The 15,158-nt window shown below is 42.6% G+C and overlaps 1 protein-coding gene across 9 annotated transcripts in view; it reads right to left on the bottom strand.

The window, feature by feature from the left end:
• ATP9B (ATPase phospholipid transporting 9B (putative)) overlaps positions 1-15,158 on the bottom strand; it is a 279,064-nt gene that overhangs the window by 76,178 nt on the left and 187,728 nt on the right. For all 9 annotated transcript variants that reach the window (XM_058557340.1, XM_058557341.1, XM_058557346.1 and 6 more), the window contains one exon: positions 6,913-7,055. In XM_058557340.1, coding sequence (XP_058413323.1) covers positions 6,913-7,055 — 143 coding nt within the window. The remainder of the gene's footprint in view (positions 1-6,912; positions 7,056-15,158) is intronic.

Below are 15,158 nucleotides of genomic sequence, written 5' to 3'. Positions count from 1 at the left end.
ATGGGGCTAGCCCCTAAAATTTCTAAGTTGTTAATAAATCATGTTTTAAGCAGTTTAAAACTAATATAATCAAACAAATGACTAACGCTGCTTATCAAATAAACAATGAAATATTTGGCTCTGTTATTTTTCCATCTGAATAAATGTATTCACATCTCGTTGAGTTAAAGAAACTGGAATATTTATGCAGACACTCCTTTACGTGAGTGGCATATACAATTTCTCAACATAGTAAGATGAATCCTGAAAATATTTTTTAAAATTTCAATGATGTTTTTATTTCATAGCTGACTCTGTAAAATGCTGAGCAGGAAAGTCAGTGCTGGTTTCAGACTTTGTATATCCCCTTGAACAGCAGATAAGTAGTAAGATTAAATCAGTTATTAAGAGTCAATAGTGCAAAATTATTTTTCAAATCTTAAGTGATTTTCAAGATTTCAACCAGTTGACAGTTTCTACAATTCTTGTCATCTTAATACAACAAAAGTTATTATGTCCCAAATCTGAAACTTCGCAAAGGAGAGGGACTAACTTAGGCAGACAGACGTTGAAAGAGCCACCATGTCAGAGAGCTTCACAGTGACCTGGTCATTATGGTAGTGCCGTGGACAGTAAATGTCTTTTGACAAAAAGTTTCTTTGCGATTCTTGAAAAAAAAAAAGCTGTAGTTCTTTAATGAAGCAGACTTTTTCGACTACAAAGAGCGAAGCAGGGAAAGAGGAAATTAATTTCTAAGGAAAAATTCCCGCAGGCATCATTCTCAGGGCGGCAACAGATGTGATTCACAACCACGCAGAGGAGACATCATCAGAGAAGCAGATGCAGAGCTTTCTGATCAAATATTGCTGGCTTGTGGTTTGGCCTCATATGGAAGCTCTAACACACCGCAGCAGAAGAGCAAGGGAGTGATTATAGCAGAGAAACAAAAGTAACCCCGCCTACGGCTCACAGGGACAGGCAGCTTACCTAGACCCCGTACAACTGCCTGTGAAGGTTCTAGTTAAGCAAAGCAGCAATCACACGGGATCAATGGCTACACGAAAACACAAAGTCACTTAGACTTTACAACCAAGGAGTGCAAACAAAACTTCTAAAGTGACAACACTAATTTACCAAACTGAGAGTACGCATTATTTTTTTAAATACTTGACATTATTTACTGTGGAGTCACATATTATATTTGCTGCAAAGCAGGCTTTCTCAAAAGGTTATGATTCTCAGCACTGTATGCATCTGCTCAACTACTGCATGCGTTGAGTTGGTCCAAACGCCCCCAAAATGTTACTTACAGCACTCACACCAAGTACACACATTGGTAAATAACTGCACCAGGAAGACTGCTCACGCTTGTTACAACTGAAGACCCCAGTTATCATCATGAGGCAGGACAGACTGCAGGTGTCCTCCGGTTCAAGGACATTAACAAACATTTCTAAGTCTTACTTGGGAGAGGTACAAGCTTTGTACACATGCACTAATAGCATACATACCATGCTCTGCTGCCCTTGCAAACTATGCAGACAGCATTTCCTCCTCACAGACAACGCCATCTATGAAACTCACATGTGATTCAAGGCTAAACAATGTGGCATTTTGGGTAATGGATGCTATAATTACAAAGTGAGTTCTAAAAAACCTGTTGTTTTAGAAGGTGTTTTTAGTAACGGCTTTGTTCTACATGAAGATGAAAACTCTCTAACAAAAGAATTAATATATTGCTTTAATAGGCTGCAGCCTGAGTTAAGCTTTAAAATTTATGAGTTCTCTGCAGCATTGTTCTTTACACAATGGCACTGTCAAATGCAACCGGTAAAAAGATTCAAGTTCTCCCAGCAGATCAAGTACAGATGATCTGTCCTCCGGTTTCAGCATCATTTGCTCATTCATCACAGAACATCTAGCATTTCTGGTCAGTGTCAATATGCTCTGCATCCTGGCAGTTAACAGATGTCTACTCCTGTCGAATGAATTACTTTATGTTTCACGCACTGGTGGCCGCAGATGTGTCACTATAGCAACATCATTAATTTCAGATCTTACCGGAAACGTGCACTCCAATCAAACCTAATTATCCCACATGGCTTTCTTGTCCACAAGAAGGAAACTATAATGGAATTATTGGGATACTTCATTTTCTATTCTGCTGCAGCAAACGAGAGAGGCACTGTGATGGACGCTTCTTGTCAAAAAGCTGACTGATGAAGCACAAACCCAATTTACAATCATAGGAAGGACCCCCTTACACTTATGTTAGCAACGTAAGGCTCCTTAGACCACAGCTCATTCTTAATCACTCCAGCTGAAACTTGGGCCACTGAGAAGATGTTTGCAAACTGCCTTACGCCCCTACCTCTGATACCGAGAATTCAAAATTCTTTACACCCTCTACCCAACAGCCACCTACTGTCAGACCCTCTGCGATGATGCAGGCCACCGTGGCGACTGCTAAAACATGACCACCTGCTGATTTACTCCTGAAGAGGAGAACAGAAGAGCTGAATTATTTATATGACCAAAGTAAGGAGCAAATAATAGAGCCCGGTTACTTAAGTTCCTGGAATAAAAATGCATATCAGTAAATACCAGATATGCGCCGGTTTCACCAGGACACTAACGGCCAAGAGGGCAGATGAGCAATTTTGGAATTTGACTGTGCCTCGTGTTTCTTTTTTTTTTTTTTGGTGAGGAAGATCAGCCCTGAGCTAACATCCGTGCTAATCCTCCTCTTTTTGCTGAGGAAGACCGGCTCTGAGCTAACATCTACTGCCAATCCTCCTCCTTTTTTTTTTTCTCCCCAAAGCCCCAGTACATAGTTGTATGTTATAGTTGCACATCCTTCTAGTTGCTGTATGTGGGATGCGGCCTCAGCATGGCCAGACAAGCGGTGCATCGGCGTGTGCCCAGGATCCGAACCCGGGCCGCCAGCTCCGAGCAGCGGAGCACGCGCACTTAACCGCTAAGCCACGGGGCCGGCCCATCACTAATATATTTTATATAATTTTTCTATGATTCTTTTTTTTTTGGTGAGGAAGATTAGCCCTGAGCTAACATCCGTGCTCATCTTCCTCTACTTTATATGTGGGATGCCTGCCACAGCATGGCTTGATGAGCAGTGTGTAGGTCCCTGCCCGGGATCCGAACCCACGAATGCCAGGCTGCCGAAGCAGAGCATGTGAACTTAACCACTACACCACAGGGCCGGCCACTCTATGATTCTTTTTAAATATCAGGAACTAAGATTATTTATTTGGCTAAACCTTAAGAAGCATTGTTTTTGCCTTTTAAAAGCAGCAGAGCGAAAGGTGTGAAAAAATAAGGTTTTACCTTTATGACTCTGGGTAAAACACACTTATCCTTATCCTGAATGTAACTCAAATTCAACAAAGAAAAATGGAAGGGCTACAGAATAATAATCCCATTATTGCTTAAAATGCAAAATAAAAAGCATTTTAAGTAGAAATAACATCACAAAACCTTTAGCTACTGATATCAACCAGCCAGACACAGAGAGAAAAGAAAGAACCAGTTATTCCTCAAGTTTTACTGGATGTTCTCAGGCATATGCCTTTTGAATTAAGATGAAATAATAGGTCAATATCATGCTTAGAAGTACTATAGGCAGATTTAAAATGGCCACAAAAGGACTTCTGGTCCGGACAAGGCGGCCTAGACTACCCTGCTGCTCTCTGAGGAGCACCACCGCAAACCCTGAAAACGGTGCAGGAGGCGACCACAGGGGGGCTCTGAAGGGTGGCACCAGAAGGTGCTGGTGTGGGAGCCTGGCCTGAGAGGCAGCACAGTGCTGGGCGCCTCGCATCCCCCTGCCCCACAGAAGAAGGCCCCCCAGACCTTTCTTGATCAATATTTTACTGTGACATCCACCCATGTTGATATAAATATCTGTATTTCATCATCACTGCTATTTAGTATTCAACTGTAAGCACATTACACAATTTATTTATCCGTTGTACTGATAATAACTTTTTTTTTAATCTTGTAAGGAAGATCAGCCCTGAGCTAATATCCATGCTAATCCTCCTCTTTTTGCTGAGGAAGACTGGCTCTGAGCTAACATCTATTGCCAATCCTCTTCCCTTCTTATTTTCCCCCAAAGCCCCAGTAGATAGTTGTATGTCATAGGTGCACATCCTTCTAGTTGCTGTATGTGGGACGTGGCCTCAGCATGGCCGGAGAAGCGGTGCGTCGGTGCGCACCCGGGATCCCAACCAGGGCCACCAGTAGCGGAGTGCGCACACTATATGGCTAAGCCACGGGGCCGGCCCCGATAATAACTTTTTTTGTGTTGTATCCAGACAGTTTGTTTTTGTCATCCAAACCAATGCTATGAACATGCTTGTATGTCTCCTGGTATAGATGTGCACACATTTCCTTAGGGAATAGAAGCAGGAGTGAAACTGCTGCTTTGATTGATAACACCAAAGTTTGTGTTACAAAGCGGTGTGCCAAGTACCATTCCTACCAAAGTGAATAAAATTTCCTGATTCATCCTATACTTGCAAACCCATTTTTTTTTTTGTGAGGAAGATTAGCCCTGAGCTAACATCTGATGCCAATCCTCCTCTTTTTGCTGAGGAATATTGGCCCTGGGATAACATCTGTGTCCATCTTCTTCTACTGTATATGGGACGCGGCCACAGCATGGCTTGATAAGTGGTGCATAGGTCCGCACCCAGGATCTGAACCTACAAACCCTGAGTTGCTGAAGTGGAGCGTGCAAACTTAACCACCATGCCACTGGGCCGGCCCCACATCAGGTTTTTTAATGTGGAGACAAATGATATCTTTATTGTATTGAGATATCCTATCCATGAAAACAGTGTGTCTATCTATTTAATTAGGTCATCTGTAAGGTCTTCCAAATTAAAAAACTTATATCCATATAACATCCATACACATTTTTTGTTTGAATTTATTTTTAATTACTTCATACTTTTTGTTGCTACTCTAATTGTTATTTTTATAATTAAGTGTCCCAATTGGTGCCGGTATATAGAAATGCAGTTTAATTTTGATATTGAGTTTATACATGAAACTAAGCTCTCTTATAATTCTAAACATTTTCCTGATGGTTCTTTTGAGTTTCCTTGTAAACCATCATTGAATTTGTTTTCTTCAGGAACAAGCTGCTTGTTTGCATTGGTAGTTTGATTTCACGTTGTGATTCTTGATCTCCGATTATATTTATCAATAAAGACCAGGTTGATCAGTGTAGTAACCTGGGGTGGATTTCTTCTGTTGGTGACAGGCAGCCTGATGACTCCACATGCCTCAGCCCATACACCTGTTGGCCATAAACTCCTATTTCTCCAGGACTCTGTTCTGGAGAAATTTTCTTACATTTCTGTAGGGTCTCTTTAGCAGCCATTCTGAACCTGGGTTTGCTTTGCTCCAGCTTCTCCAACAGCCTAATTCCAGCTGTTTTCCAGAAACAACTCAATTTCTGGATCCTGTAATGGCCCTTCTCCTTGTTTTCTAGTATTGTTACAGACTTTTTTCTTTAAATTCTTGCCTGTGGGCTCAATGAGGTTGGGAAGGGAAAATCTGAAGGCATTTTCCCAGTCTACCTTCTTGATCCCAAGCCCTTCAAGCTAGTTCTGAGTTATTCTGATTTATTAGGATTACCTTACTGGTCAATTCCTCAGCATCCCACAAAGACAAGCCCTAACGAAAACCAAACACAACCCAACAACTGCATTTTGGCTGAACTGCAGTACACTTACAAACTCATTATGCAGGCTGACATTACAGAATACTGAATTTTCACATTCGGGACCACAGTGTTTTTCTGCATTTATTTCAGTCTTATTTACATTTCTCTGTAATATCTGGTCATTTTCTTCACATATGCCCTTCCGTTCCTCAGGTTTGTGCCCACATGTTTTACGTGCACTTACGCTGTTGGGGGTAAGGTCTTGGTCCTCCGTCTGCTGTGCACAGATGGGAGCTACTGTGCATTTACTGTCACCCGCCCCTTCACTGCCTTCTTAGGCTAGAAGTTGGTTTCCTTGGCTGATCGTTATATCTGCAAATATGTTTCTTCTTTTGGTTATGTATTCTATTTCTATTTCTTGTTTCACTGCAATGGCTAGAGTAATAAATGTTAAATAACAGTGCTGTTAACAGATTTCTCTTTCTTCTCCCTGACTATAGTGAAGATTTTTCTAATACTTTGTTAAAAATAATCCTGAATTTTATTTGAGACAGATTTTCTTCATCATGTTGTACATATATTCTCCTATTTCTCGTTCACTAAGAATTACTAGGAATTTAAATCATGAATCAATAAATCAGGCAGAGATTTTAACCTTTAGATATGGCTTTTATTATAGTACTGGATTCAATTTGTCTTTTTTAGCATGTTATGGATTGACAAGAATTCTTTGATTTGAAAAAAAGAAAGAAATGAAATAAAGATAAATAGAATTTTGGGCATGGAACCTTAGGGTAGGATAAATAGTTCGTAGTAAGGCTCTTTAGGAGAATGTTATTGTTAAAATACCAAATTCACATATCTTATTGTTATTTTCTTCTAACAGCTCACAAGTATCATTCTATAATAAATAAACAAGGAATTTTTGCTTTTAAGAAGCCACAGGGATAATAAAGGCAGTTAAATAAAACAAAAAAACAACTGTAAGGTTGTAGAAAATTCAAAATATGGAAATAGGTCATTTAAGTCACTAAGAATTTAACATTTTGCTAATTTTGATGATACTGTGTGTATTAGAAGATGTGTGCCAATTTTCCAGAGTCTGGAAATTCTAACTATGAATTCAACACTCTGTTACACACATATATACACCATAATACGTGGATCCACACACACCAGGCTCATTTCTGATAGGATGTTATTTCGCGCATTCAGAGGAAAAACACAGACAAGAGCAGTACCTGTTTTGTCAGTTAACAGATACACCAAGCGCCCCAGCTCCTCTGGGATGGTGCTGGTCCGGACAACGGTGCCAGGGATGTTCTCATCTTTCATAATCATCCACCCGTACGCTGCTTTGCCCATGTCCAAGTTCACACGCAAACTGTAAATACAACCCATCACAGTCATCAGTGTGATCCAGATCCAGGCAATACTTTCACACACGTTTTCCATTTAAATTTACTTACTTATATGCATTATCTTTAACTTTATATGAAATACACAAATAATACTGGATTTTAGACTTTAAAATAAATGAATTTGTTGACGTTTAAGTCAACAAACCTCTTTACACCCAAGAACATGTTAGTGGGTGACGGTACAACGGGTTATCATACCCTCTCCTGGAGCGTGGTTTGTAGTATCAGACGGACAGAGAGGGTGGACTGTTGCAAGTGCCCCGTTCAGGCACCAGGTGCCCTGGGGCCCAAAGGGCAGAGTACACATATTCAAGGAGATCAGGCGGTGTCTTACTAGGAATAAATATTTGAAGCGGGTCTTAACATTCATCCTGTTTTACAACAAGAACAAGCAAGATATTTTCCATGATGAGGACTGCCCTGAAGGACATTAACTGGTTCTGGGAGGACGGTCAGAAGATACAGCTTCTGAGCTAGATCACGTGACCTCTCTGAGGACCAGAAAGGCAGTGTGGCTGGAGGGGAAGTGCAGATGGGGAGAGTGGTGGGAGGTAGGATCAGAGGCAGCTGGGCCAACCCATGGTGCAGAGCTTGGATTTACGGTCAGAGCGACGGAGGCCCCTGAATAGGCTTGGCCACAGCCTGACTCACACTGTAAGAGAGAAACCTCTTTCACCTAACCTGCACTCAACTATTTTGCTGGGTTAAGTGACGCATCTGGTCCTATCAAACCTGGTGACTTATGCCCACAGCATGCGAAACACCTGCCGCTGGTCAACTGCTCTCTGAGAACACGCTGACCTCCTCCTTCCGGTGACCACGAGGCAGCTGTGTTTGTGCTCAGGACTGTCTGTGCCACATGTACACATTGAGGTGTTACATAATTTGATGAAATGTGATTAGTAATTAAAATCAAGAGATCTGCTTTCCATTTAAGTGAAATGGTATGTTACTGAAAGATTGGATAGCGCTAAACCGTTTTAAAAAAACCATTCTTTGGAGCCGGCCCCGTGGCGCAGTGATTGAGTTTGGCATACTCCGCTTCGGCAGTCCGGTTTCTCAGGTTTGGATCCCGGGCACGGACATACACCACCCGTCAGCCATGCTGTGGTGGTAACCCACATACAAAATAGAGGGACTAGCACAGATGTTAGCTCAGGGCCAATCTTTCTCAGCAAAACAAAACAAAACACAATTTTAAATGAGATATGGTTGAGACATAAAAACTGGAAGAAATTTTTAAAAATCCGTAAAGATTCTCACTCAGATAGATTTGTAAATGTCTCTTTCTCTCTACCTTAAGGAAATCCAAAGTGGAAATTATAACCAATGCACTATGAATATGTCTTTTTAAGAGAAAAACGATGTGGATCTTCAAAACATACTAAAAAAAAAACGGCCAGGGCTCTACATCTACATGAAGGAATGTACATTTCTATGAATTAAGTTAAAATAAAAGGTCTTAAGTATGTATGTTTGATTCTTAAAAATTCATTTTTCTCACTGACCAATTTTTAACCAGTCTAGTTACGGGGGGTGCAGGCAGGTCACCCTGGAGGGCGAAGCCGCCTGTGGGAGGAACAGCTTGCAGAGCCCTGGGCTAAGGTGGAGATCAGGCGTGGACCGTGCACTGCCCATCGCAGGAGTTCTCTGCCCCCTTCAGTCTCAGCCCCACACCCATGAGGGTGCAGCAGTCCTGAGATGAGAGCTTGTCCCAAAACCCCACAACACCAATCCCAATCACAGCTGGTTGTCTCGGCTGTTCCCAGGTCTCCTGCCTCTTGCTGTGTGGAGACAGGCACCGTGCTGTGCTTCTGTCATCCTTAGTGTCTCTCTCCCACACTCCCATCACCTTATACAGCTATGTGGTTATTCTTTGGCCCAATTTTTCACTGTGATTCTTTCTCCAAACCTTTGTACTTACAGAACCCAAATTCCACGGAAACAAATCCACTATGTCTGAAACCTGTTCACAGAACACCCCTTTCGCGTTCTTGCCTGATGAAAACCTGGCTGTTACCCGGACGCCCTTCAATGCTCAGTTGTCTCCCACGGAGGGCAGACATTCTGCTGTAGACACCTGCCAGGGTCAGGTGAGGGGCTCCTGACTGCTTGCTCCCCACGTGGACTGTAACCAACAACAGCACGCTTGAATAGAAGCTCTCATGTCTTTGATGCCTCTGCCATACACCATAGTCTTCATGGATAACTACAAGTTATTCTAAATTCAAACTTAGAATATTAGAGAAACGTACTAACAAAACAAAAAATAAAATGCTATTTTTTTATACTCAATAGATTGGCAATAATTAAAAAGCTTGAGAACAGCAAATGTTAGTGAGGATGTAGGTAAACAAGTATTTAATGAATTGCAAGTAGAAGTGTGGATCAGTAAGACCACTTTAGAGAGTAATGTGGCAACATGCAGCAAAACTGAAGATACACCTGAGTGTGACCTAGCAGTTCCACTCCAGCAATTCACCCTCCAGGAGAACTCGCATGAGAGAAGGCACAAGGATATAATCAATGTAGCATGATCATAAAACAACAACAATGAAAGCATCCAAACTGCCCAGCAAAGGTGTCATTAAAATTTGGCCAACAGAAAAGCAAGTTGCAAACAGAGGTACAGAATACAGTAAATACCATCTATGAATTTAAAAATACACAAATACTTAGTCATGTTTGCATGTCCGACCATATGCACCAAGGCCATAAAAGCACGGACAGAAAGGACCCACCCTAACTTGAGGAGAGAGGTCACCTCTGGGGAAGGCAGGAGGGGCAGAGGCCCCTCACTTGAGGAGAGAGGTCACCTCTGGGGAAGGCAGGAGGGGCAGAGGCCCCTCACTTGAGGAGAGAGGTCACCTCTGGGGAAGGCAGGAGGGGCAGAGGCCCCTCACTTGAGGAGAGAGGTCACCTCTGGGGAAGGCAGGAGGGGCAGAGGCCCCTCACTTGAGGAGAGAGGTCACCTCTGGGGAAGGCAGGAGGGGCATAGGCCCCTCACTTGAGGAGAGAGGTCACCTCTGGGGAAGGCAGGAGGGGCAGAGGCCCCTCACTCTACGACATCCGCCTTCTAAAGAAGAAAAGAGGGTCTGAGGCGAAGACACGAACACGTGACATCTATGACAAACAGGGCATCTGTCACTATGCTCTGGACTTGTAACTTATTTTTAAAATTTCTTAACTTACAGTTGTATGGCAAGACTGCAATTTAAACAAATGATGGATCATCCTATCTGGGACAATTCTGTTATAATCCCGCCTGAAAGCATGGGATTGGAATGGATGGCCTCCAGGGAGTCCTTCCCGGCCTGTGATTCTACAGAGCCACTTCATAAGGACATACACCAAAAACGTACCACTCGGGGGCTCTGCCTGTGCCAGCAAGTCACAGTGCAGCTGTTCCTTCACACCAGCTGTGTCTGATCCCAACAGAGCGGGGTCAAAAATGTTCCAAATTGCTCAGCAATGTCTAATATTTTTACACATATTTTTATTTATATATTTTTATCTCATTTGATTAAAAGAATGTACAAATCTTAAATGCAAAATGTAAACATGGCAAAGACAGTGAAATCTGGCTAATGAAAACTGGGAAATCAAAGACTACCAGGGGTGTGCAGACAGTGCTACGTTGCTCAGGCAGGCAGGCAGGCAGAGGCCCCAGCTGACATGAACAACACTGCATTAAAATAACAGGAGGCTGAGACAGCCAGAAGCGCCACACCTCAAGTTAAAGCTGAAATAAGTCCCAGGAAAAACCCAGTACAGGAACAACACCCCAAACTCAGGAAGGGGCTCCAAGGGTTTTGACAAAAAATAATAAGAAAAAGAACTATAAAGACAAATAAGGGGCCCCATCGCAATGATGAAAACAGGTATTAGATTTAGAGATAATAAGGTTTTCCTACAATAGAAATGAAAATGTTATTTGTTCAAGAGGCTAAAATTTGGAGAACCATAAAATGAAACATCAAATATGACAAAGAGTTCATAGCAATGAATCAAACATCTGCTGCAGGGTTGTGTCTTTCAAGGTAGAAAACTGGCTATTACTGGTGACTACTATTTTCATGGCAAACAGTACATTGAAAAGTGGGGCACATAAGCATCAGCCCTTCTGTACATCTCCACATGTACACTGCATGACCCTAAAAGGGTCAGAAATGAGCCCCGCAGCCTCAGACAACTACTTGACAGAATGATGACAGAATGATGAGTCAGTGGGCTCACAGCTTTGTACAGGAGAGGTCTGACCTCATTTGTTCTCATTAACAATCAGACTAAAGACCATGCAGATGTGCTTCAAATTCTGTAAAAAAACCTGTGTCTAATTTAATTCTATCCAGAAAACACAGATAGGATGTACCTAAACCAGATAGTGAAACTGCTGACAGTCAATCATTCTGACCTGCCAAAATGGCAATTCATATGGTTCTACCTATTAATAAACGCACACTCAAAAAGTAATATTTTTTTTTTTTTGTGAGGAAGATCAGCCCTGAGCTAACATCCATGCCCATCTTCCTCCACTTTACAGGGGACGCCGCCACAGCATGGCCTGACAAGCGGTGCACTGGTGCGCGCCCGGGATCTGAACCTGGGCCGCCAGCAGTGGAGCGCGCGCACTTAACCACTACGCCACGGGGCCGGCCCCTCAAAAAGCAATGTTAAGCAGTCAAGAGTCAGTGGAGAAAGTCTGTAGGTAAGGTAAAGAAAATTAAGATAACCATAATTTGATTTATCTGTCCATAAAGTTCGCATATTAAACATCATAAGAACTATACTGGTCAGAAAGAAAACCTTTAATCGATAATTACACAGACCTCTTAAACCAGCTAATCACGATCTCTTGGCTATTTATAATCCTGTTAGAATAGTGAAAATAATAATCAGAGATGATGCCCACTACAAGATGACACTGCAGGGCAGGGCAGGGCAGCCTCGCGGGCCTCCACCGGGCAGCACGGGTCCCGGGACGGGTGGAGCACCATGGCCAAGAGGGTGGGCTCGGTGTGAGGCCCAGAGCCACCAAGTGCACAGGGCACCCAACATCCATGTGCCCCAGGTGTCTCCTATTACACACTGGGACAAAGATGACACCTTGCTGCAGGCTGTGGGGAGGTGCCCAGAGAACTGGCTGACCAGCAGGAAAGGCTCACAAAGCACTGGCCAGCGTCCCACCAATGGTTACTAAGTAGCAAGCTGCCAGGAAGAGTTCAGGGTGCTCGGAAGGCTGAAAGAAGGAAAAGGAAAATCATTTTACATGGACTTGCCTGTGATTTGGGTGCTGCTGCTAAGGCAGACTCTCTGTGAATCAGAAAAATAAAGTGAAAGTCAGGGTCACGTGGCTAAAACACAGGCAAAAGTTGAGAGGGACCGAGACAGGAAGGTGGCCAATGAACTAGTCGACCAGGACCCTGGTGGGCACAGGGCAGGGTGAGGGGCTTGGGAAGGGCACCTGCCACCGTGTGAAGCTCGGCATAGCTGACTCTTTGGCTCAGGGATCTACACTTTGGAAAAATATGACTTTTTCTCTGTGTGTTGAGGTCTCCCTTCAGCTTTTGATCAAATTATCTTGGAAACTGTCAGCCTGTCTTAGCTATCATAAGGCAAATGGATTTCTATCTTTAGCCAGGCAGTAATTTTTCAAGAGTTTACAGTCTGCTACCGGGTTTGGGGTCGAGCGGAAACCAAAGGAGCATCTTCCAGGTTCTTCCACAGTTGTTCTCTTCAAGTCATGAAGGACTGGTGGTTTAATAAAACAATGGCTGTTGTTATGGAGCTGTAAGAATTTATTATTTCACGAAATATTATATTACTATAAATATCACAGGAATATTTTAGGTTGACTACAAATACCCTTCGTCAAGTGTATAAAGCAGTAGCTACTAGTGAAAAGGAGAAGAGAGATAATCCTCAGGTTGATAAAAATAAAGCAGAACTACCACAGAATGCAAGTTCACAGTTTACCAAAAAGTGAAAAAGTATTCAGGAAAATGTATCTTCAACTAAGACAAAAATATTATATAGGAAGCAGAAGGTTAAATTTACTCTGATTCACATTGTATATTTTGATCAAATGTTAATACAATAATTTTCTTTCTTTCTTTCTTTGTTTTTTGTGAGGAAGATCAGCCCTGCGCTAACATCTGCCAATCCTTCTCCTTTTTTGCTGAGGAAGACTGGCCCTGGGCTAACATCCGTGCCCATCTTCCCTCACTTTATATGGGACACCGCCACAGCATGGCCTGCCAAGCGGTGTGTCGGTGAGCGCCTGGGATCCAAACCGGTGAACCCCAGGCCGCTGCAGCAGAGTGCGTGCACTTAACCGCTTGCACCACCGGGCGGGCCCCAAAATCTTTTCCTTTAAATCCTCATTTAAAGGAAATGGCACAGATGCCATTTTATCTGAATTTTCCCCCATTTTTCATTCTGTGGTATCTTTACATTTTTCATGACACACCACAGATGGCACCAAAATATTTTCACTGGGTGAATTCATCCAACATCACGCGTCGTGAAGATAACATTCAAGTCTCTGTTACTAGTTTGGACCTCTTTCCTGGGCTTCAGACAAGTATATTTTGTTGTCTATAGAGTACCTTACCTTAGATTTATCACAAATACCTTTAAATGAACATATACACAATGGAAGTTAACATTGCCACTTCCTCCTCTTCCTGTGCCAAACAAAATAAAAACAAATTTGTTCCTTCTCAGCAAGGAGGAAACACTTCTCCACATCAACGAATGGCATGAGCTACCCATCGCCCAAGCCAGAAACTGGAAGTAGTCCTAGATTCCTTTTTCTTTTCACTCTCTGTATCCAAATAATCAACTCCTGCCAATTCAACCACCTGAATTCTCCGAAACCTGCTTTCCATGCTCCATTAGGAGGAAGCATGGGCAACTGAGTTTTACAGGTTTGATGCTGGTATGACTTGTATTGATTCTTAATTCCTAAATTTACTAGTTCCACGATCGTGGACTAACGACAGACTTGACCTTTCTGAGCCTTGGTAACAGCATCTGTAAAATGCCAGGTATTAGCAAGGCCATTGTGGGAATTAGCAAAAATGCATAAAAGTAGGTGACTGAATTACGTTAGTGGAGCAGTTAATCACTGGTCTGAACAGTCAGGAAGGTTTTACAGAAAAGGCAGACCCTGAGTTCAAATGGAAAGGAGGGGTGGGCAGCACATGTGTACACCATGCAGGGAAGGCAGGTCATCAGCAAGGCTCCAGAGCCAAGAAGAGACAGATGTTACAGAACTAGAACGAACAGGGACATATTCCCAAATATGCCACAAGTCCATTTGATTTGTATCCACTGCAACACTTATAAGGATCAACCAAACGTAGTCTTGGGTCCTAAGAACAGAAAATCTAGTGAGGCATGAAAAGCAGTTTAAACTGGTATACGCAGAAGTCAAACTACATTATTAAGTTTTGAGTGGGTGTGGGAGGATTAGGGATTTGAAATACAGTAGTGTTTTAGGAAAAATACATCAAGCATCAGTGTTCAAGATGGACTGAACCAAAGAAAGACTGGAGGCTAGAAGGAGAGTTAGAAGCCGTGCTTGGGGCAGTGGGAGCGACGGGAAGTGTCCAAGGATCTATGGCCCATGTAGGGCTCTGGGAACGCGACCACCTGCTCCGTGCCACAGTGACAGAGACACTGCAAACCCATGAGGTTCTTCAGGGAGAATCAACTTCTTGCCTTCCGTTAGGCTGATGTCAGCCCATTTTCTCAGCATCCACAACAACTGGATATTGATCACAGGCTCAAATATTGGGGTGAATGGAAACAAAGTAATTCAGGACCTCCCTAACATTCAGAATTGTTTCGAGCTTTTGCGTGGGGGGCCTGATAAAATACTGTACATGTTATGCATCAGCTAGAACCGAGAGGGGCTGGTGTGTGTGTGCGCATACATGCATATAAAACATTCTATATAGCAACATTACAAATATATATTTATATTTGCAGAAGTGAGGCCAAATATTTTGTATCAATAATGTGAAAGGTATAAATATTTATTAAATAAATATTAAAAGGCT

The sequence above is a fragment of the Diceros bicornis genome, chromosome 16 (genome assembly GCF_020826845.1).
Source record: "Diceros bicornis minor isolate mBicDic1 chromosome 16, mDicBic1.mat.cur, whole genome shotgun sequence".
Taxonomy (NCBI): domain Eukaryota; kingdom Metazoa; phylum Chordata; class Mammalia; order Perissodactyla; family Rhinocerotidae; genus Diceros; species Diceros bicornis.
This window is presented reverse-complemented; position numbering and strand designations above follow the sequence as displayed.